The sequence below is a fragment of the Balearica regulorum genome, chromosome 3 (genome assembly GCF_011004875.1).
Source record: "Balearica regulorum gibbericeps isolate bBalReg1 chromosome 3, bBalReg1.pri, whole genome shotgun sequence".
Classification (NCBI taxonomy): Eukaryota; Metazoa; Chordata; class Aves; order Gruiformes; family Gruidae; genus Balearica; species Balearica regulorum.
The window spans coordinates 50559486-50585909 of NC_046186.1; the positions used below are offsets into that span (position 1 = coordinate 50559486).

Here is a 26424-nt window from a genome sequence, read left to right on the forward strand (position 1 = left end):
ACCACCTGGTAAACCACCTGCTTCTCTGATCAACTGCTACAGCTGGAAAGAAATCAAAAAAGCTTTCTGGGCTGAGAACGTCTTTGCTAGCTCATTTGGAGCTGAAGCCACTGGAGCTGTTAATGCCACATGCTCCTGTCTATGTCCCAAGTGAGAAAAGAGCTGCAAAAGCTTCGGCCCTTGGGTGGAACTCCTCCAATGTACCTGGGTGCCTAGAGTGAAAGGTAGGTCCCCACAAGGGAGGAGCTGGGCTTTAGCACCTCCTGTCTTTTAAACAGGAAGATGATTCAATTCACGTCTTGCATGTAACAGGGTAAGCAGAGGCTAAAAGCAGGGAGAAGTGGGTTTCAGGAGAGCTTCCCATTTCTTGGCTTAAAACCAGACACGAGCTCCCCTCTTCCCATTGCCTTCACAGCTCTCCCACGGTCACGGGGAGGGGACGGAGACGGACATGGGGGAGGGATGCACAAAACCCTGTTGTGCTACAGCTCTTGGGAAGGTTTTACTGTTTCATTTGGGCTGAGATGCTCCTGATGAAGGGAGAGGCTAGACACGCAGTCATGATTTGTGGCTCCCTCTCACCTAACTGTAGCGCATTTACCATCGCTGGGAACAGACCAAGTTCAGTGCTGTATTTTAAGTGACTTGAGGCACCACTGTTCCATAATCTAGGCAAACTGGAGAACCCGGGCTAAGACAGGATAAGCAGTACATTAGCATGAAAGGCTGATTCTGACGAGAGAAAGCTAGTCCCTAATCCTGTTCTATAGGAATACCTTTGTACTTGGGTGCATCATACGCCATCATCTAGCTCCACCGTGCGTTGGGATCTCATCCCTTGCCACAGGGGAGAGAAATTTTTTTTTCCCCCTCACCCTTTCGCGCACCAACGTGCAAGCACTAGCAATGCTCTCTTTTCAGCGGGGTGTTTCAATAGTACCAAACAGGCAATTTCACATAAATCACGCTCATTATTTGTGCAGTTTGGTAGCACTTTCAATTGAAATACATTCCCTGTTCTTCTTCCCTCATCTTCTCCAGAGCATGCATATACTGGTCTCTCCGATGGTAAAAAATTAGTGAACTGGGGCTATAAAATTTTAGAATGACAAAGATGTATTGGGATACCTGTCCTTAGGATAATGGAAGGAGACATCCAGACAGTCCATGACCCCCAACAAAGTTTGGGGCTACTGGGGCTCTGAAAACAGGTCCACTTGCTCTGCAGTCAGCCATTTCCCATGATGAGAAAATGGACTGTGTGCCCCAGGACGGTGCCTCAGGCTTTCTCCCACTCTTATTTTTAAAAGAGTTTTCAAATTTTAAAACTGCTTTGGAAAACTTACGGGAAAAAAACCCAAATAAATAAAAATACGCTGGATGAGCATACACTCTGAGCTGTGAAGGCTGAACGGAGGCGGCCTGCAAGCAAGGCGAAGCCCACAAGATGGCAGGGCGGCATCGCGGCACACGCGGCCCAGCCCTGCTGCCTGCCCCGGCCGGGGAACCCACGGCACAGCACAAGGCGTTCGCTTATGCCGCAAGCTCATTTCTAAAAAGAATTAGGCTTTCACCTTGCCGTCAGACTGAGAACAAAGTAAAATAAACATACTGTGCTAGGTTCGGTAGAGATTCCTTTCAGAAAGTGCTGAAAAATACAAAGAGACTCCAAATAGCCCTGCTCCTGGCATGCGGGGTACCAGACACGCGTGCTCCTGAGCAAAGCAACAGGCAGGCCCTCGAAACTGTTTGGAAAGCCCAGGGCTTCTGCATGGCCACCTCGTGACTTCTCAGGAAGACATATCCTCACCTGGATCACTGTCTCCAGCCTCCCTACCCTTTTTAGCATGTGTCGGCACCACGTTGGATTGGTGCTGGGAGGCCTTCTCCACCCTGGGGTGCAGAAGCTTTTTGGAGGAGTTATTGCTGCCCCTGTATATGGGGGCTTCTTGGCAAGTGGAGCTGGTGAGTAGTGCCACCCATGCCTGGGATTTTATTTAGTTCTGTAGTGCTCATTGTGCACACAAGTGGCCTTATGAGAAAGGGAGAATCACCCAACTTCAGGCACAGCTGTGAATTATCCAACTTCAAGGGCAGCTGTGATGACAAGTTGCTCTCTGTATCTCAGTGAAGAAATCTCCTTAGTGCCACATGTCTTCTCCTTCCTCTGCTGGGATCCTGACATTGCTCTCAAAAAATCACAATGCCCAGAAGGGAGTTGGAGTTAGTACAGCCTCATTTCTTCCCCCATAGTACCAGCCTTCCAGCTGGGAGGGGCCTGGCCTTTGAAGGAGCCTGAAACCCCAATGTTCTGAGATCCAGAGCACTTGTAGGATTTGGCTTATGGTGGACTCCTCAAAGAAAACCCCATGACTATACCTCTATAAAAAGAGATGGCCCTTGCTTGGGCTTGCAGCAGTAAAAGCTTCAGGAAGCTTCCCAGGCCTGTTCTGCCACCCCTTCATCACCTCAGTCTCCACTCCTCCTCCTCCCACGTGCTTCAGCTTGCAGCAATCCTCTCCATTGCCAGTATCCTGAGGAGAACGTGCAGGCTGTATTCTCTCGCAAACATGGGCAAAGAAGCGAGGGAGATACCAAAGGAGATGGGTCAACCTCTGGTTAACATTTAATGTTTAGTTAGGGGTTTTTTATTATTTTTATTTTTTAATTATTTCTTATATGTAAGTAGCTCTTGACTGCATGGGCTTCCCCATATGACTTCCCCTTCCAGGCTCGTGTCTTCTGTTGGCTGGTGCAGGCAGCTCCTTATGCAGTCAGGTTCTGTTCTTTTGAGGCACCTGACTCTGCCCACGTGGAGCGCAAGCACCCCACATGGCATTCAGTGAGCCAGGCATTTGAATGCTCAGTGTTGTGGCATATTTAAGTATGTTTTAGGCTGTATCTCTTAATCCTCAAGCTCCAAAAAATGCTAAATTCAAGTGGAAAATATAGATGAACTTGCTATGCATTGGTCCCTGTGTGGCTTGCCTAGAGACAGAAATGACGTTGAGACTTTTTCAAGTAAAACTATTGTACAAACACATGGAAAAGAGGCATGCAAGAAGAGATTCTTACTGGAAAACTTCACTCCTGTAGAGAACCTGCTGGAACAGAAGCCTGGTAATATGTAGAAGAGCTGCCCTAGTGTTTCAAGAAACATGAAAGATGATCAGTCCAGCTAAAGTGAAGAAGAAACAAGGAAAAAAAATATCCGCTCCAATCAAGCATGCCAGGGCATAACCCTCTGCAGATCTCTTCTCATAAACGTGCAAGCCTATGAAAGAACCTGCAATCAATGGATGCTGAGTCTACTGAAGGAGCAAGCAGACCATTAATGTAACAAGTCAATGAACTTTGATGGAGCTGACTTTTCTGGAAAATTAGTTGGATTGCCAGGGTAACCAAATCACAAAAGGACACAGGACACAATCAACACACAGAAGGGTACAGACATTTGCTGAGAAACTCTATGGGCATGACTAAATTAAATGAAACTGGATGTCCTAGAAAACAGTTTTCACTTTCATCGTGTCTCTTGGCTGGATTCCATGACATCGTGGAAACGTTTCTACAGGAATTGATTACTTCTCACATTCTGCGCCCTGGAGAGCTTCCCACACTGCTCAGAATAGGTAGGTCTTTTTGAGTACGGGCTCAGTGAGATCTAAGCCAGCTGTGCAAAGCCACCACCCTTCAATTACACATTACTATGCATATGACTGAATCCTGTGATCAACAAGCTAAAAGGAAGGAGTGTAAAATGACTAGCCATTTATTTTACCCACATATAGCAGCAGGATGTGCATATAAAAGCAGATAAACTGGGAGGCAACAGTAATCTAATCTGAGCCACAGAGCAAAGGTAGATATTTTCCTGACACTGAGAACAACCTTCATCCAGCTAGTGACTAAGCAAATGGATCCAGCCTACAGAGTGAGGTCAAAAGCAACATCTCCCCAGAGTTTTGAAGAAGTTTTATACTCATGGGTTCAGTTCAGCCTAAAACATGGGTCCTTCAGATCCAATACTGAATGTTCCCCAAAGGCTGGGAATAGTCTGGATCAGCTCTTGCCTGGGTCTGTTTTCAGCTGCAGTCTTTGCAAGTAAGACCAGCCATCACAGGACTTCACCTGGTGCCCCAGCTAAGCCATTTCCATCTCTCCAGCCACAGTTTTATTCTTCTTACACCCTCTGTATGAGCTTATTGCTCATGCAGATACTTCTACTGCTTTCCAGAGGCATGTGGGCCTCTGGAAAACTGCACGGGAGACTCTTGCATTTCCTAAACAAACAAACAAACAAACAAACAAAAAAATTAAAAACATTTTTATGCTTAAAAAGTTGTTAGTTCCCCATCCCCCCCAAAATAAGTTCTGGAGAGAAGAAGCTCATTTAATATTTGGAGATTTCAGCTCAAACCCCTGCTCTACCTCTAACACCCCATGTTCCAGAGAGTCCATGCACCAGGTTAATGGCTTGCGGGTATTGATGACAACCGGATGACAACTGGTGGACAACTCCACCCCTTCATTTGCCTTGTTTCAGCTCTGACTTTGTACAAAATTACCCTCTGGAGCAAGGAGAAGCCAGTAGAATTGACTTAGGGCTTGAGAGAATAAAATTCTTGCATCATGCCAAGCAGATGGGGACGAAACAGGAAAGCACTGGGACCCTGGAAAAAAGCAGCAGGGAATGAGAAATTCTCAATTTCCACCACCAACTGTTTTTTCCTGGAGAGAAATCTTGGTTTTAAAATGAGATTAGAGCACTTTTCTAGATACAGCTTGCAGGTATTTTGCATAGATTCCTTAGTGCATTCCTGTCAATAGGTACAGTATCTACAAATTTATTCTTCTGGGTGAAAGGCACTTTATCAAAAAGTTCCTGACAAGCTCTTATCTACACAGCACATCACTGACATACCCATCCCGTGTGAAATCTGTGCAAGTAAGAGAGGGTTCGTTTTGTCAAATTATGAGGAACAAATAGTCTCAGAATGAGTAAGAAGAAGCCTCCAAGATTTATTGCACCAGAGATTATCAACGCAGCACAGTGCACTGAGCCCAGTGGCAAAGGAAATACAAGAAAATGGATACTAGGGAAACTAGGAGGCACGGAGAACAGGCAAGTCCAAAGCTCAAGATGAAATAACAAAAAACAAAAAGGAAAATACCTATCTGAGCTACCACATGCATCACAGATTTTTACTCAAGTTCTCCTCAGATGAAAGAGACTGACACCAATCTGTAGAGAGAGCTGGTGGACTGGAGAAAGATCGGTCTTGCAACGGGTGTTGAGGATACATTAGTAAAGCCCTGAGCAGGTAAAAGGTACAGTCCTTGCAGAAACAGAGGGCACATCAGTGTGCCAGTGACGGGGCTGTCATTTTGATTCTTCCCTTCCGCTTTCTGCTCGGTGCTGTTTTTCTCAGAGGTTAAGGACAGATGGGAACCATTAGATCTTTGCGGCTCCTTTGGGAACTGTTAGTCAGACCTCTTGTATATCACAGCCCTTCAAACCTCACCTGCTTACCTTGCCTGAGACTTGACTAGAGCGTCGCTCAGGCTTTTAACTGCAGTTAGAGCACATCCATCAGAAACGTGCTCGTCTTGGCTTGGACACATCTGGAAAATGCGCCAACCGCCCTGACAGCTTGTTACAGTGATTAATCACCTTCATGCCAATAAATTTGTGCCCAGTTTTTCATATGAATTTATCTGGTTTCAGCTTGCTGCTACACATTCCCATAATTTACTAGATTAAAGATCCTTTCAGTACCTGATATTTTTCTCCCAAGGAAGTTCCTTCACCATCATAATCAATTCCCTGTTCAGTCTTTTTTGATAAGCTAGAGAGAGCGAGTGCTTCGTATCTCCCATCGCAAAGCATTTTCTTCAGGCTCTGAATCATTTTGTATGGCTCTAATGTTCCAGCACCCATTTTTCAACATCAATTTGAAACACGCAAGCCATCCCGGTGCCAGTCTCACAAACACAGTACCAGTTTATACCCAGTTGCTTGTCCCTTTGGACTCTTTAAAAAAAAAAGAAAAAATCTATTCAGTGTTTTAGGCAGATGCAAGCCAGCTTCCTTCTGGCTGGCATTTGGAGCAACCGAAAAACAGCCATCAGTCACCTTCACTGGTGCTGCCATCTCAGCGGGTAAAGAGAAAGCATGACAAGGCAGTCTCCCTGCTTGTTCACTGTGACGCGATTCAACACTGGAAAGCAAGGCTGCCCCTGCGCAGGGTACCGCTCTGAGCACAGATCGCCCCAGGCACACCAGGCCACATCCATAGGGATAAACTATCCAACGGGCACAGAGCAGCCATGTCCAGGCTGTTAAACCCTCTTACCCATCAAAGCGAAGTGGATGCAACCAGACATTTTACATCCATGCCTGGGCCAGCACTGTGCCAGGGACCATTTTGCAGTCTCGCCATAGACCCAGCTGAGCTCAAGTACCCAGGAGGGCTCCCCACCCCCACCCCCCTTTACCAAGAGAGATAAATCATCTCAGCACAGAACCAGCCTCCAAGGAGGGAGAAGGATTAAGTGACTCCCTGCTTTCTCCTTCCAAACCCTCTTTCCTGACAGATCAGAGAGGCAGCAACAGGCTGGGGCATCCTTTTCCTGCCCGGCGGTGGTCTAAGGGCTCGCACTGACACTGGAGAGGCAAGTTTTCCATCACAGCAGAGCCTCCAGCAGGCGCATCAGGCCTCTCAGTACAGCTTCATGCATCTCAGCAAGAGAAAAGACACAGGAAGAAAAGGCAAGAAATAAGGAAGAAAAGACAGTAAAGAGATTTTTGCATAAGGTCAGCGAGGAGGGCTTGTGTCTGAGGTCTTGCATCACTGTGCGTGCAGCTGGCACCAAACACAGGCTGGCAACCTCACGTGGGCCGATGCTTTAGCCATGGGGAACCCTGACCTGCCCACCCTGCATCAAACATCCGCCCAGCACCGGCACCCCGAAGCTTTCCCACAGCAGGACTGTAATGCTGTCGCATGTCAGAGTCGAAACAGCAGTCACCCGGGTATCCAAAGCCTACAAAGCTGGTGGCACTTCACGCTCATTACAGGTAGATGAGGCGTCCAGGCTGAGCCTAAATACCTCTTTTTCTACCATTCCAGGGTTCTCAGATCAGGAGGTTGAGGGAAAAGTGATTTGGGGAAAAGGTAACACCCCCCCCATCTCAACAGAAGGAAACAAAAATACTTGAGGGCTAATATTTTATTAGATTTTGATGAGAACAATAGGAATTTCTCTTTTTCCATAGAATTTTCCCCTTTCTTATATTCTGTCAGTGGCAGAAAATGCTGAATCACAAACCTGGAGCTTTTTTTTTTTTTTAAGAAAAAGGTATTTCATATGCAGAAGAAACATATCTTACATCATTTCATGCTTCCTACTCTGCTCTCTGGTGCCACGTTCCTCATTTTCAGGCTGTTTTAAAGGTCAGCTTCACAGAACAAATCTTGACCTCAAACATGGGAAATATGCTGCCTCATCACTCCAGGATCTTTTCTCACATGATTAGTCCCAACATTGCTACAAGTAAAACAGTGCCCATCACCACTGCTGCAGCCAAAGGAAAAAAAAAAAAAAAAAAGCAAGATATTTTTTTCTTTCCATTCCCCAAGTTAATATTCACCACCATCACAGCCTTGTTTCATAGGCTGGGGGCTACTTCAACAGTGTAATGCTATTGCCATCTATGGGCAAGTAATAGTCTTACCAGTCATACTTACAACTTAAAGTTGGAATACTTACCTAAACTGACAAATACTCTCAGGAAAGTTTGAAAGGACTTTAGAGAGGATTTTATTTAAGATTTTCCAATGGCTAAGATATAGGATTTGGATAAAAGTTAATCAAAGACAGCAATTACTTCTCATGGTATTTGTTTTAATCCTTATTATGTGTTCATTCAACTGGCTTCATTTTGCCTGAATAATTTTATTTTGATGCTGTAATTTAAGCATGTGGGGGAGGTCACATTAAGGTCTCGATTCAGAAGAAGTATGCATACTCTATATATTTTAAACAAAAGATATGAACTTATTTGAAAGGACTACTATTGATTATCAAATGTTTAAAGAATGATGCAAGGCACAGCAGTGATGAACAAGCTTCAGTGCTACAGGCAAGCTGAAGATTAATTTACCTTCTTAATAACTCTTCTAAAAATATAAGATTTCAACCTTAATAAAAGAACTGGTCAATTGCTGTACTGGTTACAAATGACAAATATATACTGACAAAATAGTTTGATTGAGGTATAAAAGTTATTTCAAACTCTTTTTAGCTTGCTTATGCCTCTAAGAAAGAATTTGGCTCTTTTTCAGTCACTTAGTGGATCATGTTCATATTAAAATGTTTTTGTCAGTGTCTGTAAGAAATACAAAGCAAAACCGAAGCTTCCACTCACTGGGAGACTCCACAGATGACATTTAAAAGAAAGCGCACCACCACAGCAAGATGAAAAATGGGGTTTTTGTTAAATTATAACTAGCCAGATGGTTATACTGCTCTCAGGTTCATGATAAAGGCATAAAGACTGCCTCCCATGCCTGCAGAGCTCATTGCCAGGTGGCACAGACCACGCACGGTTAACTTGTCAGCCTTAGCTGCTTCTTGGTCCCTGCTGAACCAGTGAAAGGAAAATGCTCAGGCCTCAAGAGCAAAGGTTGCCCCATGGCTTGTCACTCAGAGGAGGGGAAAAAAAAAAAAAGAAAAAAGCAGCTAAGGCATTGGACCCATCTCAGTCCCTTGCCAGAGGAAGGGCACTGTAAGACTGAACCTCATAGAAGTTGTACGAAAAGAGCTGAAGCACAAAGTCCTCTTCTAACAAAGTCAGAACAAAAACGTTTGGATAGGATTTCTGGAAGAAAGAGCCAGAGGTGTTTGTGAATAAGCACAGTAACAGGCACTTCCAATGACCGCAGAACTATAAACAAAAGCACTTTTGTGCACTCACAGATTACTTGCTCTTATTTTCTCTTACAGTCACATGCTTATGTGGGCCTGTACTGTTTGAAAACATGATTCATTTAAGAGGCTTTAAATTGCAACCAAGTATTGTACTATTAATACTGACTTTGTTGTAACTTTCCTGTTACTTAGTATAATTTGTTTCATAGCAGTATCTCTTACATGACCAAATCCTCACTGAATCCTTTAAAAGTTCTTGTTGATAAGTGCACTATATTTCCAAAGCATTTCAGATTTATGGGCTTCTCCCCCCCACACCCCCCCGTCATTGTTTCATTGGTTCAGGGACATCCCCTTCTTCTCAGCAGATTGAAACATCCACTAATCTGAAACAGATTTGGTGAGCCTATAGCATTAAATCATGCTTTGTGGTGCTTTATTCCGCCTCCAAAAGACTTTATGCATTAGCAGGTACATAAAATTGCACCAGAGATTGAATACATATTGAAAAGTAATAAATGATTCCATATGGTCTTTTTCAAAGCAGTGCACCACTGTTTTAAAGCAATAGTGTTTAATTTTCCAATTAGGAAGATTTTTAAATAGCCCTTCTAACCCACAGATATGGAAACACTCACAGTTTAGATATTCTCCCCAGCTGAGAGATTTGGGTGCACCAGTAATTTTCACAGTCAAATGGTGTCCTTGGTTAGCTAGCTAGCAAGGGTACAATTAGCCAAGGCAGTTAATTTCTTCCTTTTATTCAAAAAAGCTTGTGTCATCATTACTGCAAAGACACAGGTCACAAAGCCTCTGTGAGCAAACTGAATAGCTTACGTTCCTCTTTAAGCTTCACGTGTTTGAACATCTGTCAGACCTCAGCTACGGTTCCTCCCCAGTTTTCCCTGTTTACTTCCAAGGAAAAAATCCATTTTGGTAAAACAAGGCTTATAATACCTCTACCTAGATATATTTTAAGCCTAACATGCCTATCACAAAGAGTAGCTACTGTATTTAGAAACAGCAGACTCTTCAGCAGATCAGTTCTCAGTGTGTATTCAATTACATGTGCTCACTTCAATGGTACCCCCAAAAAATAATTAAAAAAATAAATTCAGATCTCTCCAATAAATTCATTGGGTCTCCAGAGGTAAAACGAGCGAACGTTAAGCAGTGAATGACTTAAGATGCAGACCTTTAACACAGCAGTTTGCTAGACTGAAGGAAATGATTTTGCAGGGCAGGCGAGGGTGCGTACAAATGGAAGAATTCAACTTTTCAGATTCCATGAGGTGTTTGGAGGGCAGTTAGCTGTAATTGCATGCCCCAAGCACGTTTAAGTGACATTCATATGAGCTGCAAGGAATGTAAGGCCTTAATACCAGAAGCAGGACCAGGACAGAACTGAGGCAATAAAGTTCAGAACTGCCTTCCCAAAAGCTCCCGCTCAACTGATGCCTAATCCCAAAGGCTCTGGAGTCCTATTTTTAGGCTGTCAGCATCCCAAGATACAGGACATTCTGCTTTTTGCATACCCAGAACCACCCCACGTTGGGCAGCTCCATGCCTCTCTTCCCCTTGAGCCCAGCACTGGAATTTGGAGCTCAGACACGCCTCTAGGCAAGACGAGACCCACAGCCCCAGCTGCGCAGCCTGCTCAGAGCACATCCAACACGTACCAGCGGGCTTCAGCTCCTTACAGCACAGGGCTGCGATCGCTCTTCCAATATGGGACAGGAGGTAGGAGGTGCCCGTCGCTATCCCATTGCTCGCTGCAGCATGTCTCAGGCACTCAGGAAATGTGACCCCATTCCTCAGACTTGATGCAGCTCCTGAGTCAGCAGCAGCCCAGTTCCTCCGGGGTGGGGGAGAGAGAGAGAACCAGCTGCAAATGCTTATCACCGACTTCCCCACCATGTGCTGAGCCACTGACTGCTTTTGTTTAACACTTCACCAGCCCCTTTGAACCCTTTCTCAACTCCCTGGAGGGGGACTTCCTTCCCTGAGCGCTTTGTGGTGTTCCCCACGCCAGGACACCCAAGGTCAACTTCTCCCCACTCCTGCCCGATAGGCTTCAGATGCCTCCCTCTGACCTTCCTGAAGAGTATCTTACCCAGGACATAGGCTAGCCTGAAGAGCACCTACGGGGATGTAGGCTAGCCTAACACACACTCCATTTTCAACCAGCCTGTTGAACCCGTACTGCTGCCTGGGGGAGAAGGTGGGGATTCAGGATTCACGGGAGCAATCATGGAGAGGCCATGACCTAGCAATAATAACATTGCCATAGGGAAGGGAGGGGAACAGTCTTGGATTTCAGTCCCCTTTTCCAAGTCTGCTCTATGTGCTCTACATCAAACATTTGTCAGAGGACAAAACACAAAGTTCTGGGAAAAGGACTGTGAGCCACGTCTTCAACTCCTAAGCAAGTGCTCTGGTAACTGAGATACAGAATGAGAGAGGGAGGGAGGTGCTTGGACTTCTTCCTCCAGGGGCCACACACAGGAGAAAATAATTAATTCTTTGAAGGAACTGAAATAAGTTGTATGCAGGCACCTGGTCTCAAAAGGAGAGGCCAGGCTGCGAGTCTCAGCAAAGGGAAATCCTTTCCTGCAACCCTCACTCTCTTCACCTGATCCCTGATTAAAGCCCCTGCTATACAAGCGTGCCTTATGTCTGCGGGTAGAGGGAAGCAGGACTGTGAAAGGTAGTTATTTTCGGGCTGTGGTGTGTAAGCACCACTACAACAACGCAAGGATCGAGGCTACATCTCTCTGCACAGCACCACGTAGGCAGGACAGCCGCCTCGGTGACATTTTTTGTCCCGTGAAGGCAACCAGCAACGCCACGGCCTCCGAGGCGTAGCTCGCAGGTCTGCCTGTCGCTGCCCTACCTGTGGGCGCTTTGCACGCTGCATCCCGCCGCCAGACGCGTACCCGGCCCCCTTCCCTCACGCCGGGCCGCGAGTCCTCTCCAGAGGTGGGCTTCAACTTAGCTTTGAGACAAGGGGAAGGGGAAAACCGAGAGACCGCTTTGCCTGATCCTCGGGTGCAGCCGCAGCTTCTGGCAGAAGGTGATTTTTAGCGTGTCACGCTACTCTCAGGCAAGGTTTTTCTCCCAGCACCGTTGCAGGCAGCGCCCGCAGCCTCCCCACGCTGCCCGGCTGAACGAAGGGCCGACTTCATGTGCCGGGGCCCAGCGGGGTTTGCAGGGTCCCTGACAGAACCTCCCCGCGCACCAGCGGCCGCCTCCCCGCCAGCCAGGGCCTGGCGACCGGCGCTCACCCCGCGCCAGGCCGGCAGCCAGTCGCGCAGCAGGCGCGGCCCGGCGCCCAGCGAACCCTCCCGACCCGCCACCGCCTCCTGGGAGCGGCCTCCGGCCGAACCTGCCCAAAGCCATCACGGCGAGTTGGGGGGGGGGGGGTGACGGCGCCCACATCTTCCGCACCGGGACGGCGCCCGGAGCCGCCACCCCTCCCCCCACCTCGCGCCCCCTCCCCGCGCCGCATTTTACTCGATTGTTTATTATTTTCCAAGGGGCGGTGGCAGGGTGGAGGCGTCGACCAACGGGAAACGCCGCTGCCCTGACGAGCGACGAGCACCGGCCAATGGGCGACGAGGGCGGGCCCCGGCGGTCACGCGCGGCCCTAGAGCATGACATCATCTGTTTGCACGGCGCAGCCTAGCTTGGTGCGGGCGGGGCGGCCGCTAGGGGGTGGGGCCTCCGCGAGGGGGCGGGGCGGGGGTGAAGGGGCGGGACAGGGGCGGGACAGGGGCGGGCAGGCAGGCAGCTGGGCAGCCGCCGTGTGGCACGGAATGGATCGGCTCGGCTCGGCGGGACCGGCGGTTCCGGCCTGGCTCCCGGCTCCTCTCGCCTCGCCGCTGGCGGGACGCAGGGTGCCGGTGACCCTGGCTCGCCGGGTGGCCCTCTGAGCGGCAGGTGCCGCGTCCCACTCGGTGGGGAGTAGCTGCCGGCCGTTGGGCTCGCGGCGTGTAGCGCCTCAGCCAGGCGCCGGTTAAACGCCCCACTGAGGTAACCCCGCCGCGGTTCCTCGGGCAGGGCCGCTGCCCCCCGGTGTGTGGGCAAAGGAATGTGTTACATTATAATAATGGCATAATTAAGCGATAAGTGGGTATAATTAAGCCCATATGGGGTAACCGAGACGGGTTAAGTGACGTGCCCGGGTTACACAACGAGTCAGGGGCAGAGCAGAACAGCATTTACCCGCTCTGACCAGCCTGAGCCAAGCGGGAGAGCTGCCTTCCTTCCTTCTTTCCTTCCTTCGAGAGAAGTCGGTTCATGGAGGTGTCCTGGTGGGGCAGGATGCGAGGGGAGATGATTAAATGTCTCCTTGCATTTTCAAAAATCAAAACCAGCATTAACAGAAACTGCTGTTATGAGGATGAAATCCTTTCATCTAAGCTGAACGTAAAAAAAAAAAAAAAAAGAGAAAAAAAGGAAAAAAGGTGGAGTTTCTTGCCAGATCTTAAGCAGTTTGACCATTTCACCCTAATGATAGCAACTCAATAATTGCATGTACTCCCAAGTATTCGAAAATTATGATGCAAGCTTTTGAGTAGCATAATGTCAGCTTAAAAATCAGGTTTTAAAAAGGTTTTAAAATGTGCAGTTAGGGTTGGGGTTTTTTTTCCTACTTTCTTCCTGGCCCTAAAAGTATACTTGGGTCATATCCATCAAGCATCAGGAACTTGGCTATTGGTTTAAAATGGAAGCTGAGATGCTCCTTTAATGGGACTTTAAGAACAGGGATTTCAGGAAAACACCAGTATTGAAGGACTCATAAATAAAGCTGAGAAAGCTGGCAGCACCGCTATGCACTATTTGTGGTTGTTATTAAGTGTATGAAACACTGTTAGAAACCTACTACTTCTATGCACGAGAAGCTGAGAGTCTTTCTTGGCCTACAAGGCACAGCTTTTCAGTGGGCCTTGGCAATGCAGCTTCAGCAGACGTGAGGCTACTTTAATGACACTTTGAAGCTATAGGGTTGAATTTTCCCACTTCCTCAGCTTCACAGGTCGTTTTTGAGGTTTCATTGTAAACATTGTTTCTTCCAGAAAGGTGATCCTGTTTCTTAATGTGGATGACTGTAATCACCGTAGTCCACACACTGCAGAAATGGGTCAAGAATTCCTCAGCAGTAGGTGCTCAAGTTTAGGTGTATGCAGAACTGAATGCTTCCAGCCTTAGGGTTCAGTCCCCAAATTGTCAAGATCACTTGAGGAAAGAGTTCTTGTCTCCACAGTAGTAATGTCACCGTTTCCTTCTGCAACTGCACTTCTCTTCCTTCCCCTCCCCTCTGTTACAGCGGTCAGTCAGCCAGTTCACAGGCTGAAGTCCAACTTCAATTGATCTTTAAATTGCTGTTCATCACTTTCAGGAAAATTTTATAGTCAGAACTCTGTAGCCATCTTTGGCAAACCCTTCATATCTCTATGGGACAGTTCAGACCCTTGCTCTGTGTCTATCTGCCAGTCAGCCTCTCTCCCCTTAATAACCATGGAATCCATTAGCCAGTTTTAGCCAAACTGGGCAGAAAGTTTAAAGTCTCAAAGTATGAAGTTGGCTGGTGTATAGATGACATTTCTTTCTAATCAGCACACAGTTTGTCCCAAATCGGCCACAAAACCTACTGCCCTTTGCCCAGTCTGTGTTTAAAGGACGTAGTAGGGAACTGTGGGAAGAACAAAAACTACACTGGCACAGCCGCTGTCTCACAGGGTGGAGATGGGAGGAGTAGACGGGGTTATTGCAGTGGACACAAACCTCTTGAAGACCAGGCTGCAGGTGCCTTACAAAACAACCCATCGTATACTTGTTTGTGTGAAGACCACAAAGACAATGCAGCCGTTGTTTAATTTAACTGCAATATACCATTGTTTTATTGAGCTGCAGTATACTTTACAGTAGATTTCTATGATGATGTAATGATGAGGGGAAGTTCCAGCTCCCCCACCGTCTATGCACCTTTAGCTCCGACCACTTAGCTTCTGCAGTAAGATATCTGTGTGAGAGGCAAAGCCAGAAATGTGACCTGCACTCCTCTAGCTGCCAGCCCAGGAGAATGTAGGTTATGGCGGAATGAAGGAGCAATCGTATCTGCGTTACCACTGTGAACTGGTACACTCTTATCTTAGGGGAAGCCAACTCTCTGAATCAACAAAATGGAAGAATGAGAATGAAAAGTGAGCTGGTGACAGCCTGCTGTAGGTGAACGTAGCAGCTCAAAAGAGTTAACGCAAAAATCACTTATGAGGATTCCCACTCAGAGTGTTGTCATATGAATGTTACTTTCCCCAAAGCAGTATGCCACAAGCCTCGCGTCTCATGGCTCTTGCGTGGTCCATGTGTGGCCGAGATCACCTACAGACGTGACTCAGAGCTGCAAAGTAACTGTGACCCCACCAGAGCCATATAATCAGGCACTGCCATGGGTACACATCTTCTCAATATAAACTTGAGCAGGGACAGTAGATAACAGGAGATACAGAGGAAAATGTAGCACTGTCCTGAAATACTCACAGTCGAAGTAGGCACAATAACTGAGTGAGGCTTTCAAATGGCCTCAGGGCTGGCCTAACTTCATTCCTGTTGAAGTCAGTGATAAAACTCCCATAAATGGAGCGTTTTTGAAAATCCCACCCTTGGGGCATTAAAGTACTTAAAGGAAGAGACTGGAAATTGTGCAAGCTTTAGATTCAATTTTGATCAGTTTTTATACGTATTTCAGTGGGCCCAGCCATGAACGGTGGTAAGAAGGGCTCCTTTCTCTTTCTCTTTTGCTCGTGCACATTTGCTTAGTAAAACGTGTGGGAACAATTATGCTGTGGTTTTAATTCCACCTCTAAACTGCAGTATCATGGGCACACGCATGCTGTGTGGAGCTGTGAAGAACTGGTACCGTGACTTATGCGATGAAGGCTGCATGGCTGATATACCAGTGAATTCTGAAGAGGGCAGATAATCTTGCAGTAAAGGCCCTGGGCTGGCACTCAGGAGATCTAGCTTTATTTCTCAGTTCTGACATGGGCTTCCTGTATGACCTCAGCACAGTCATATAATTGCTCGGTGCCTCAGTCCATCATCTCTTTAATAGGGTTACTACTTATTTCCTTTCTCCCGCCCTGGCCTGCCTTACTTAGACTGCAATTCTGCCAGGGAGTGGAGCATTTCTTAGCACGTGCAGGGCCTTCAGCCAGTACAATGAGACCTAATGGCAATGCCTGTACAGTAATGCAGTGCCAATTAAATAAATAAACGAAGATGATACTATCATTTAGGACCAGATTTGCAGCTTGTAATCCAGCCCAAGGTCAAAGTGCTTCCCTGGAACTTCGGGACCTAAGGAAGAGCTCCACGAGGAGGTTTCTGCACTGGTCAAAATCAGCCCCAGGCAGTAGCAGATTTTGGGAAGGGGCTGAGTGTCAGTCACAGCTTCGCAGCTGCCTTCTCCAGCTAACTGCTGAACGCCACAAGTAGAGGCTCCTTGGAGACATGGTGTTGGACTAAGCGTCTTCTCATAGTGCATGGCCTCGTCTGATTTTGGTTACTGGCCCTTCAATGCTATTGTGGTTCTCCTCCCCTAGCAAAATCACACATGTGAATGTCAGCATCACAACTGCAGAGTACCTGGTGTCTTTCAGAGCTGCCTTGCATTCCCGTAAGGGGCCACATTACAATGAAAGCCACAGTGGGGTGTGCAACGTCGTGACCCAAAACGGAGCTGCAGAGAAAATTATTTCCATTACTCAAACCTGCATTCATTCTGATTAATTCAGTGTCTCCTACTATATTTAGATAACTGAGGATTAATTGCATGCATGCTGAAATGTTGCCCCTTGTAATAAAATCGTGCCGAACTATTCCTAACTTGAGTGCCATTTGAATTCGAAACCTAACTAGACCCTGAAGGCCTTAGTCCTTACTTAGCAGGACGTGTAAGGCATGCAGGATCAGGGCCTTGCTGTTTTCTAATCAAACCAAATGGTTTTCAAATCTCGTTGCTTGTCTGTAATGTTAAATACAACAGGAATAATTTAGTTTGTCTGCTAATTCTACCTAGCAATGCTTCAGAAGCACACCTGCTCCTCCTGCGTACAGTTGTCTATATCTGGTATAAGAGACAACACTATTTTTGTGCTAAATCTAGTCCCTAGTTTAGGTCAATACAAAGCTAGGCGAGAACTGATACATATACATTGCTATGTAATGTATTTATAACTACAGCTATATTAATAGCTCTATATTCCTTGGCTTTGTGGGTCACCCCTTTATCCAACCCATAATTAACTATGTCTTCAAGTGAGTTGCTTCGAAGGGCTTTCTGCCAGGGCACAGTCTCCGAGGAGGAAGGACAGCAGGATTACATTCACGTGCAGACATGCCTGAACACACTCCTGCATCACCTGCAGGCTGAATGAAAGTTGTCAAAAAATGACTAAATTGTTCTCCAAATTTAAGGTTCACCAGAATAACTTGTGTACCAATAATTTATAACCAGTGGAAACAAGTCAGAAAAGAAACAGCACGCTATTCCTCCACCACAACCAGCAGCCAGAGCCGGTTTCATGGTGAAGTTAGGGCAGCGAGTGCCGAAGCTGTGTTCCTTCCCGCCAGGTGGGCCTAACGCCGATAAGACCTATGGAAAACTGAGACAGTTGCGTCTGGTTTTGCCATTTAAATTCTAGTCAGCGCAGAGAGCCAGGGCTAATGTAACCCCTGGAAAGAGTTACCGTATGCTTCGAGAGACTTGAGCGCTTCCCGCCGCCGCCTTTCCGTGGCCCGGGCGGCACGGTCAGGCCCCGGGCCGGCGGGGGACGCACAGCCGCGGCGGCATTGGCGGGGAGGAGGTGCCGCTCCGGAGCTAGTGGAAGGCGAGCTGGCAGACGCTTTCCCCGCCGGGTCCCGGCAGCCTCTCCAGCCCGCCCAGCACCAGCGGCTCCCTCCCGGCCCGGCGCGGCGCTCCCGCCCCGTCGGGGCGGCCCTTGCGCGGCACCGCCCGCCCTCCGCCCGTGGGCGGGCCGTGGCGTGCCGTGCGGTTAGGTTGAGGCTCCCTGCGTGTGTCTATAACTTTGTGTTGCTGCCGGTGGTTGTTAGGAGGAGGGATGTGGAAGTCGGCGGCGAGCAGGGTGACAGGCTGCTCGGGCGGGCTGCGGCGGCAGGCTGGCTCGGCGCGGGCGGATCGCTTGCCTCTCGCCGGCTGCTCGCAGAGGGAGCGGGCGGTTTGCCGCTTTCCCTTCCTTCGCCTTTAAAGGGAAGGCTCCTCAGAGCTGAAGGCGCAGGAGCAGCAGGAACCATGCAGCAGCGCTGCTTCTTCCTCCCGTGAATTCGGATCTTGATTTCTGCCGGTGTGGAGGTGGCTGTTGATTCTTCCCCCCCCCTCCCCTCCCCGCCTCCCTCCCCTCCCGATGTGGCTCTCCCTGCCTCTTCTGCCTGCGCTTTTTAAATGACTTGAGTGAAGGGGGGGGAAAAAACTGTCAAGATGGCAGCAGCAGGAGCAAGGAGGTTATGAATGTGGTGTTGATGCTGGAACAAAACCTATTCTCTTTGGCAGCCCTAGGGAGGGCTTAAAGCTTCTGGACCTGTTGGAAGACTGGCGATTTGATTTTTTCCCGTTGTGTTGCCCTGCGAGAAGAAGGATTTTTTTTTTTTTTTTTTTTTTTAACGGACCAGCCCTCGGGGTGGCCTTCTCCCGCCCCCTGCTCTGTAAGATTTTGGGGGGTTGCTTGCGTGTGGCTTGGGGGGCACCGCAAAGTGACAGGCTTACGCTAGTATGCAGTGGGATGTATACTAAGACTTCGTCTCCCTTTAGGGCGTTTTGAAGAAGGAAAAAAGTCTTCGGCGTAGTCTGACGGACCTCTCTCCCTGCCCTCCTGCCGAGGAAGGGGGCAAAGGACCACCACCCTCAAAAGGGAAGATATCTGCAGAAGCGACGAGCAGCGAGCTCCGAGGCGCCGGGAGCAGGAGGGGTCCTCTCCCGGCTGGATACAGTGCGGTTCCCGCTGGAGCTACTTCTGCATCCGCATGGAGTGAAACATAAACAAACGCACACACGCACCGCGGGAGCGACCGCCGCTCCGCCAGCGCGGAGGGCTGCGCCGCGGGCACCTCCGGCCCCGCCCGGCCCCGCGCTGCCCTCCCTGCGCTGCCGCTCCGGCTCCTAATCTGATTTTTTTTTCCCCCCTCCCTCCCCTTCCCTCCTTCTCCCCCCCCCCCCCCGCCCCGCTCCGGCGTGCGCATCGCCCGCGGGGAGCGGGGCTCAGGGTGCAGCGGAGAGCCTGCCAGCCCTTAGCGGAGAGCGGCATGCCAGCCCGGCGGCTCCCCGCCTGCTAGGCTCCCGTCGGCACCGAGGAGGCGGAGGAGGAGGAGCGGGGTCGGCGGCCGCCCGCCCCGTCGCAGCGCCCCGCAGCCGCCCACGGGGGAGGCCAAGATGGCAGAGGCGTCGCCCCCCGCCCCGCTCTCGCCCCTGGACGTGGAGCTGGACCCCGAGTTCGAGCCGCAGAGCCGCCCCCGCTCTTGCACCTGGCCCCTGCAGAGGCCCGAGCTGCAGGCCAGCCCAGCCAAGCCCGCCGGCGAGCCGCCCGCCGACGCCGCCTCCATGATCCCCGAGGAGGAGGACGACGAGGAGGAGGGGGGCGGCTCGGCTATGGCCGTCGGCAGCGCGGCCCCCGCGGGCGGAGAAGCGGCGGCGCCGGCCACCGCCGTCCCAGAGGAGGCAGCGCGGCTGCTGGCCCCGCTGCCCGGAGGCGGCCCGGAGGGACCGAGCCTTTCGCCTGGGGGAGCGGCGGCGGCGAGCGGCGGGGGGCTGAGCGGGGGCCCGGCGGCGGCGCCGAGGAAGTGCTCGTCGCGGCGCAACGCGTGGGGCAACCTCTCCTACGCCGACCTCATCACCCGCGCCATCGAGAGCTCCCCGGAGAAGCGCCTCACCCTCTCTCAGATCTACGACTGGATGGTCCGCTGCGTGCCCTACTTCAAGGACAAGGGCGACAGCAACAGCTCTGCCGGCTGGAAGGTGAGGAGGGGTCCCGGGGCCGCGGCGGACCCACCGCGCCGCCCCGACGGGCGGGCTGCCCGCGGGGGAGGCGGCCGCGGAGTGGGGGGTGCCGGCGGCTTTCCCCGACGGCAGCCGGCTGTGCCCCGCTGCTGGCCGTGCTGATGATCGCGCTGTCGCCTTTGGTTTTATTTATTTATTTATTTATTTATTTATTTATTTATTTGAAGGGAGGAGGGTAAGAAAAGTTTTGGCTCTTTCCTGTTGCTGTGTGCAAGCGGTGAGGGCTCCTAACTGTGGGAGCAGGGGGAGACACTGAAGCGGTGCTGGCTTCTCTGGTGCACAAGCACATAAGCAGGGAAAGAGAAAGGGGGGGGGTGAGGAAAAATATTTTTAAGGGGGTGTGTGTGGTTTTGTTTTGTTTTTTTAAGTTATAGGTACCTTTGGTGTTCCTTGTGCTAGAAATAAGCAGAGTTGCTTTTATGCAGGGTTAATCTGAGTCTCAAAGCTCAAATACAGAATGACTCTATTCTTTTTGTCAAGAAAAACCCCAGTGGTTTCCCACACGTTCCTCAAAGGCAATAGAGGGAAATTCGGTTCTTGACATTTCTTCATAAAGTTAATCAAAGCGTGGAGTTATTGGCTGCTCAGCCACGGGAACGCTTGGTTTGCGATTCCTGTGGTGCCAGTGTATGATAAATCCCTTATAGCTGAGCATTTTCCGTCCAGCATTGCGACAGTTAGCAGCTAAGATCACTACTTTTTTAATAAGTGAGGGGGGAAAAAAAAAAATCTGGTTTTGTGGCTTGTTTACTCGGCGCGTGCAAAAGCACGTTGCAGGCAGGCAGGATTTTACTTTCAAAGACTGAGTCTAATAAGGCCTACCAGGAGCTGGTGCTGCACGTAAAGCACATTTGAAGTGATTTCCAGAACTGCTTTTTTTGTCCTTGTTTTCCATGTCTATCTATTAGTGTCTGTCGGACGCCGAAATGTCGCGTACTTGCAGCTATACAGAAATGCAGGTGGTGCTTGATGTCAATACTGTTTGGAGAGGGAAATCCTAGTATGGTTCAGTTGCTGCCGAGGGCTAATACCAGCAGCATCGGAGACTGACTTTTTGAATGGATGTCTGAAGGCGAATTTGCTGGGAAGTTTTATTGTGTTACAGAGAAATTAAATTTCCTCTTTGAATCTCTCTAGCTTTGGATCAGGGGATAGCTTACAGTATACAAATCAGTCAGAAATACTGTGTGGATGAAACAGTTGTGGCAGTTTTCATATTAGCAGCCCTGTCTCATATTTTGGTGCCTGAGTAGGACTCGCTGCTAGGAATTGAAGTGCAGCTATATGATTTTTACCTTCCAAATGGAGCACTGTGGAGGAAGCATTTCACTGACAGACTTGTCTCAGGCTCGGGAAAATATAAACACAAAGTTTATCAGTGGCATAGCTAATTCAAGACAAGGGTTTTAAAAACACAGATCCTTTTTACAGCTTTTGCCTCTGTATTAGGTGTTGAATTTTGATCTGACTTTACAAGTGCGACACGGAGCGTGATAAAGGGTTACATCTTCCGACAACAGCCTGTGCCTTCCGAAGTTGTTTGGTTTCACACAGAAGCAGTGGCTTTAGATGTCAGCCGCTGTGACAAATCCAGCCTTTTCATCTGATACTTCAAATTTTCAGTAAATTCTGGATACTCAGTTCAAAGGAAGATTTAGTGAACAATGGGGCTGATAGTGTTTCGGCTGAATTTGGTGGCAAAACTCCCATTCGCTTCAGCAGTAGCAGGATCTGGGCCATAACGCAAAGTGCTTGCATTGATTAGTATGCTTAATACAGTCACAATTTTTCTGACAATTTATACTGTTAATTTGATATTGATTCCTTTGCTGAGCAGCATTAACTGGTACTTGGAGCTAATTAAAATGTTAAAAACTTGGATCCCTTGAGATTCCTCTGATATAATTTAGTTCAGAAGTTTCTCACAAGCCTTTAAGATGACCTTTCTCAGGAGATGCAAGCACACTGGTAGCAGAAAATTCTGCCTCTAATGACTGTGAGCTGTCTCTGGAAGTTAGGGTAAGGCATTCGACCGCGTTAACGGCGGGTGCAGTTGTGCGTGGGTGGTAGGGGCATACTGAAAGGGGCAAAGGAGAGGTCAGGAGCTAATAATTTGCCAGGCATCCAAAACTGCAAAATTTAATTACTTAGCAGGGCTAGAGTTTCTTTTAATGTATGCGTATACATTCAGCAGAGGACTATTTCAGTTTCTTGGCTGGAACGTAAATTAGTTTACGCAGAGGCAACACTCTTAAATGGAGACTCCATTTTAGTCTCTCAGTGCTAAAACACATTATAGGTTGTTATCATCTTTGTTTCCCTCGCAGGTAATGAATACAACTCTTCAGGAACTAATGTCAGCTTTTCACATCAGACTTTTTCAGATTGCTGGTTACATGGAGATTTTAAATGAACAGAAGATACTTCTGTATCAGAAAGCTTTTTATCGTAATTTAGAATATTTTTGCAGAGCTAAGTTCATCTTTGAAGCGCATTTAACGATATTCTGCTCTGGCACTGAGTGGGAAAATTGTCATTTTAAACACAGGGAAGAAGAGAACTTGGTTTTATTATCTTATGTATTATAATATATGAAATATTAAAACCGTTTCCAGTGAGATGTGCTGATTGCTATAATCTGTAAACATAGCTGGGATTATGCTCCTCAAAACAATTATTTTAAGAGCTATAAATTAAACTTACAACTACCACTTTTTTTTTTTTTTTTTTTTTGGCCTAGGGCATTAAAGCAGAAGTGAATATTTCAGATGTGGTTAAGAAGGCATATATTACATTTCCGCTAATTCAGATAAAGTTTGCCCAATACACCCCTCCACCCCCCCAACAATCTTCTTTGCTTCCCTCTCCCCTTGGTCCCGGTGGGATGTTAGCTAACCTAATACTGCCTGACAGCTAGCTATGGTGCATTGCTGTGGAGCCGGCACGCTGCGGACACTGTCATATGCCACGGGCAGCCTGGTTTGATGCAATCCCATACGCTTCCAAATCACCGGGAAGGGTTTAGGTGCGTGCTTCAATACCTGCTTACTGTCTTGAATACTTATAGAGGGTCAGTATTTATATTTATCATCACTGGAGAGGGGGAAAAGGTCTGAGGGTGAGCTGTTCTCACCCTTGTGAAATGCACCGTGGCAGCTGGCTGTTGCAGTTGTTTCAACAGAGCTCCTGGATGACCAGATCTACCTGTCTTTACAAATTCAAGTATCCATTACCCTATCAACATCTCACAGTCACAAAACTATGGTGCTACTTTTTTCCCCCCTCAAATATTTAGGATGTAGTAACTCACTTCGCTTAATGATCTTGAAATACAAAACTGAAACACCTTTGTGTCAGTATATACAGTAGAGGTGCCCGGTTTCACTATAGCTTAAGTACTTCCATATCTCTTCCTATAATGTTATTTTGTAATTTCTTGCAGCACTATCTTGTGAAACAGTCTCTTCTACATGAAGAGTACACTAGGGGGACTATTTTCCTCTTTGTTGAGCGGTATCGCAAGACTACAGATCTGGTTCTTTATACACAGATACCAGCAGTTCCAAAATTTAAATGCAGCTGATTTGCTTTGATATGTTTTTTATATCAGAAGCCTATTTGTTTTACACCTATTGCATTCATCTTCCTCATAAAAGGTAAACACCAGTGGCTGGGATATTTACTTTGGAGGGGAGATTTTTGTAAACTTTCTACATGGACATTTCATCATTCCTTACCATGTTTTATTGACCAATACGTACCGAAGGGCTGCAGTCCCTTCAGCGTAGCAAATGCATGAGTCTCCTCTCTAATTATTGAGACTTGAAAGACTTGAGAAATTTGCCAGCGATGTAGACAGATGTCTAAATCTGTTACCCAGATGCTGATATGCAAGATGTGTCGGACTTTTTTTATCATCTTTTTGCAAAGGATGTGGGAAGGAAGCAACACCGCTCTCTGTTCTTCTTATTTCTCCTTCCTCAGTATGGTACACAGCGTCTTTATCTGGAGTGGCAGCGTAGAACTGGAGTTTGCATCAGTTTGGGGTTTTTTCTGCTGCCTTTTTTTCTTTTTCAAAGACTGTGTTTCCCAGCTAACTGCTTGCATGGATATTTTTTCCAGCCTTCTATTATATTCTTACTTTTTTTTTTTTTTTTTTTCTAATTTTGAGCTGCCTTGTTTGTCCCTACAGAAGGGTTTGGGTTACAAACTGTAGCCTGATTATTTTAAGTTTTGATCTACCGAAGCAAGCACAGGGTTTAAGCACGTGAATGGATCCTTGGGACTTCAGTGGGATTACTTGTGTGCTTAAACTTACTGCTTAAGCATCTTACCTGATCAAAGCCTTACTATGTTGTGCTTTAACAAAATACTCAGTAACATTTGTAAGTGAATGTTATGCTGAGCAAGGTAGAGAGATGTGCGGCTCCAGCCCCAGAGCTGAAACCACTAGATAACAAGCTTCTTGCATCAGAGGAGTATACTTTAGTATCAAAGTAACAAATGACTTTTTAAACTTTCCAGTAGAAACCATATGTAGATATTAGCGCACATTATTATTTTATATCTGTAACGTACATCAAAGATCTCACTTTTCCCCAGCTCATGCAGGCAGGCGACAGCTATTAGAGGAGAGAGAGAGACCGAGTAGCTCTCCCAGAATCATTGACATTGTTTGATCCACAGTGTGACAGTGAGGAGCGCTGAAGGACTTGTTAAGTGCACATATAAACACATCGCCTTGGTGCATGTAGTCTGCTGCAAAGAGTCACAGGCTCTGATAAACTTAACTTTTGATGTGAATGGGAAACCTCCAGTGAATGATCCCGGATAGTATCGCTGTCAGGTATTCCTGCATGATAAATACTGGAATCAATGTTCCTTGGTTCTTTAGAGACAGAAGGTTACCTAAAACAGTCATGCAACATTGGCGTTGTCTGTAACAGGTTATTAGTGTCAATATTTGAGCATATTTAAAATAGGAAGCTTGAGAGTCAGAGGTTGGCTCCTACACTTAGCTGTGTGTTTGAAAGTACACAGTTAATGCTAATAAAAACTAAATCACCTTAGTGACTTTTCTATCTGCTGTATTGTATTGGCTTGAACAAACACTGTCTGAGACTATCAGGCTGGGGAAGAGAGAGGTACTGGCGCTCCTGCCCCGGGACGTCCTGTCTCTGCTTGGTTTTGTCCTGGTAAAGCGAGCGGTGCCTTACATGCGAGGCCATTTTGTATTCGGTTCATTTTGGTGGTGCTACACCACTTTGCTGTAAGCCTGGGAGATTAGGGGAGGCTGGGCACGTGCTGGTGCATTTAGAAAGGCGAGTGATTAGGGTTAGCCTGGTGGTTTTGTGAAAGCTCTTTGTGCTGACATGGACAAAGTAGAAACCCAGAGTCGGTGGCGTCCTTTGCAGAAGGCCGGCAGCACTGGGGCGGGTGCAGCCCCCTCACACCCCTCTGCAATGGCCGGGCTGTTTTCAGCCAGCTTGCGTGGGGTGGATGGGGAGAACAAGTGTGAAATCACCCCAGAAAATTACAGTGGGTGTGCTAAGTTCAAAGGGAGGCCAAAGGGATTGCCTTGGAGATAAGGGAAAACTGAGGGTAAATAGCCAAAGCGTTTCTCTAGGTGGCAGGCTCCTGAAGGTGCCCCGCAAGATTTTGGCAGCCAACTATTTTGTGTGGAAGTGTGGAAGTGTGGAAAATCTTTTGTGAGGATTGTTTCTTATTTGCAATGCAATTACAGTAGGTCTTGGTGTAGTGGCGGCTTGCCAAGGGAGAAACTGAAAGTGTTTCCTAATGCAAGTTGTTACTTAGACTAAAATCTTTGCATGTTCTTGTTTCTCTCCTGGTTTTTAAAAAGCCTTACTCCCATCTCTGCCACAGAAAACGTGCCCAAGGGCAGGGTTATAAAACGGCAGCATTAGTTTCTTGTAAAGGCACGAGGCCCTCTGTGTTTCGAGACAGAATGTCTCTGGAGCAGGATGAGCTCTAAGCATCCCCCCACCCCTGTTTCGTTCCCCTTGCCACAAAAACCTGCAGTTCCGAAGTTGGCACTGGAAATGGGCCACCAGCCTTGCCAGGTCCCGGGGCTGGAGGTGCGTTCAGGTCCAGCAGCACGTAGTGAGCATCCCAATAAGGGCCTGCCTGAGAACACAATGCTCGGGGAGCTGCAGGGGTTTTTTTGATGTGGCTTTTCTTAGGGCTGACAATACGTACGTAGCGCAGTGGTTCAGGATCAAAATAAAGTGTTCAAGTAATGTGCATAGTCATTCAGTTTTCGGTAGTGCTGGCTCAGCACACCATGAGTTAAATGAAGGTTAAGCTTAACCTTTTATTTGCTCTTTTTTTGTGCTTCTGCAAACTTAGACTGTTCTTTTCTGTTACAAGTTCCTGAGCATTGCCACACACTAAGCTTG

At 47.9% G+C, this 26424-nt stretch overlaps 1 protein-coding gene and 1 long non-coding RNA gene across 4 annotated transcripts in view; one reads left to right on the forward strand and one right to left on the reverse strand.

The window, feature by feature from the left end:
• Positions 1–505: 505 nt before the first annotated feature.
• On the reverse strand, positions 506–12149 carry LOC142600969 (uncharacterized). The gene is made up of 4 exons (XR_012834485.1): positions 11828–12149; positions 10614–10789; positions 7394–7581; positions 506–4283 (listed from the first exon to the last, which is right to left on the reverse strand). It is a non-coding gene; the product is annotated as an uncharacterized LOC142600969 (long non-coding RNA).
• A 5812-nt stretch (positions 12150–17961) lies between these two features.
• Positions 17962–26424, forward strand: part of FOXO3 (forkhead box O3) — a 93195-nt gene continuing 84732 nt past the window's right edge. Inside the window, exons 1-2 of one of the 3 annotated variants that reach the window (XM_075747842.1) lie at positions 17965–18310; positions 18767–19966. In XM_075747842.1, the coding sequence (XP_075603957.1) occupies positions 19385–19966 (582 nt within the window). In that variant the 5' untranslated portion in view covers positions 17965–18310; positions 18767–19384. Of the gene's footprint in view, positions 19967–26424 lie in introns of all 3 variants that reach the window. The other 2 variants (XR_012834486.1, XM_075747841.1) reach the window with 2 other exon arrangements.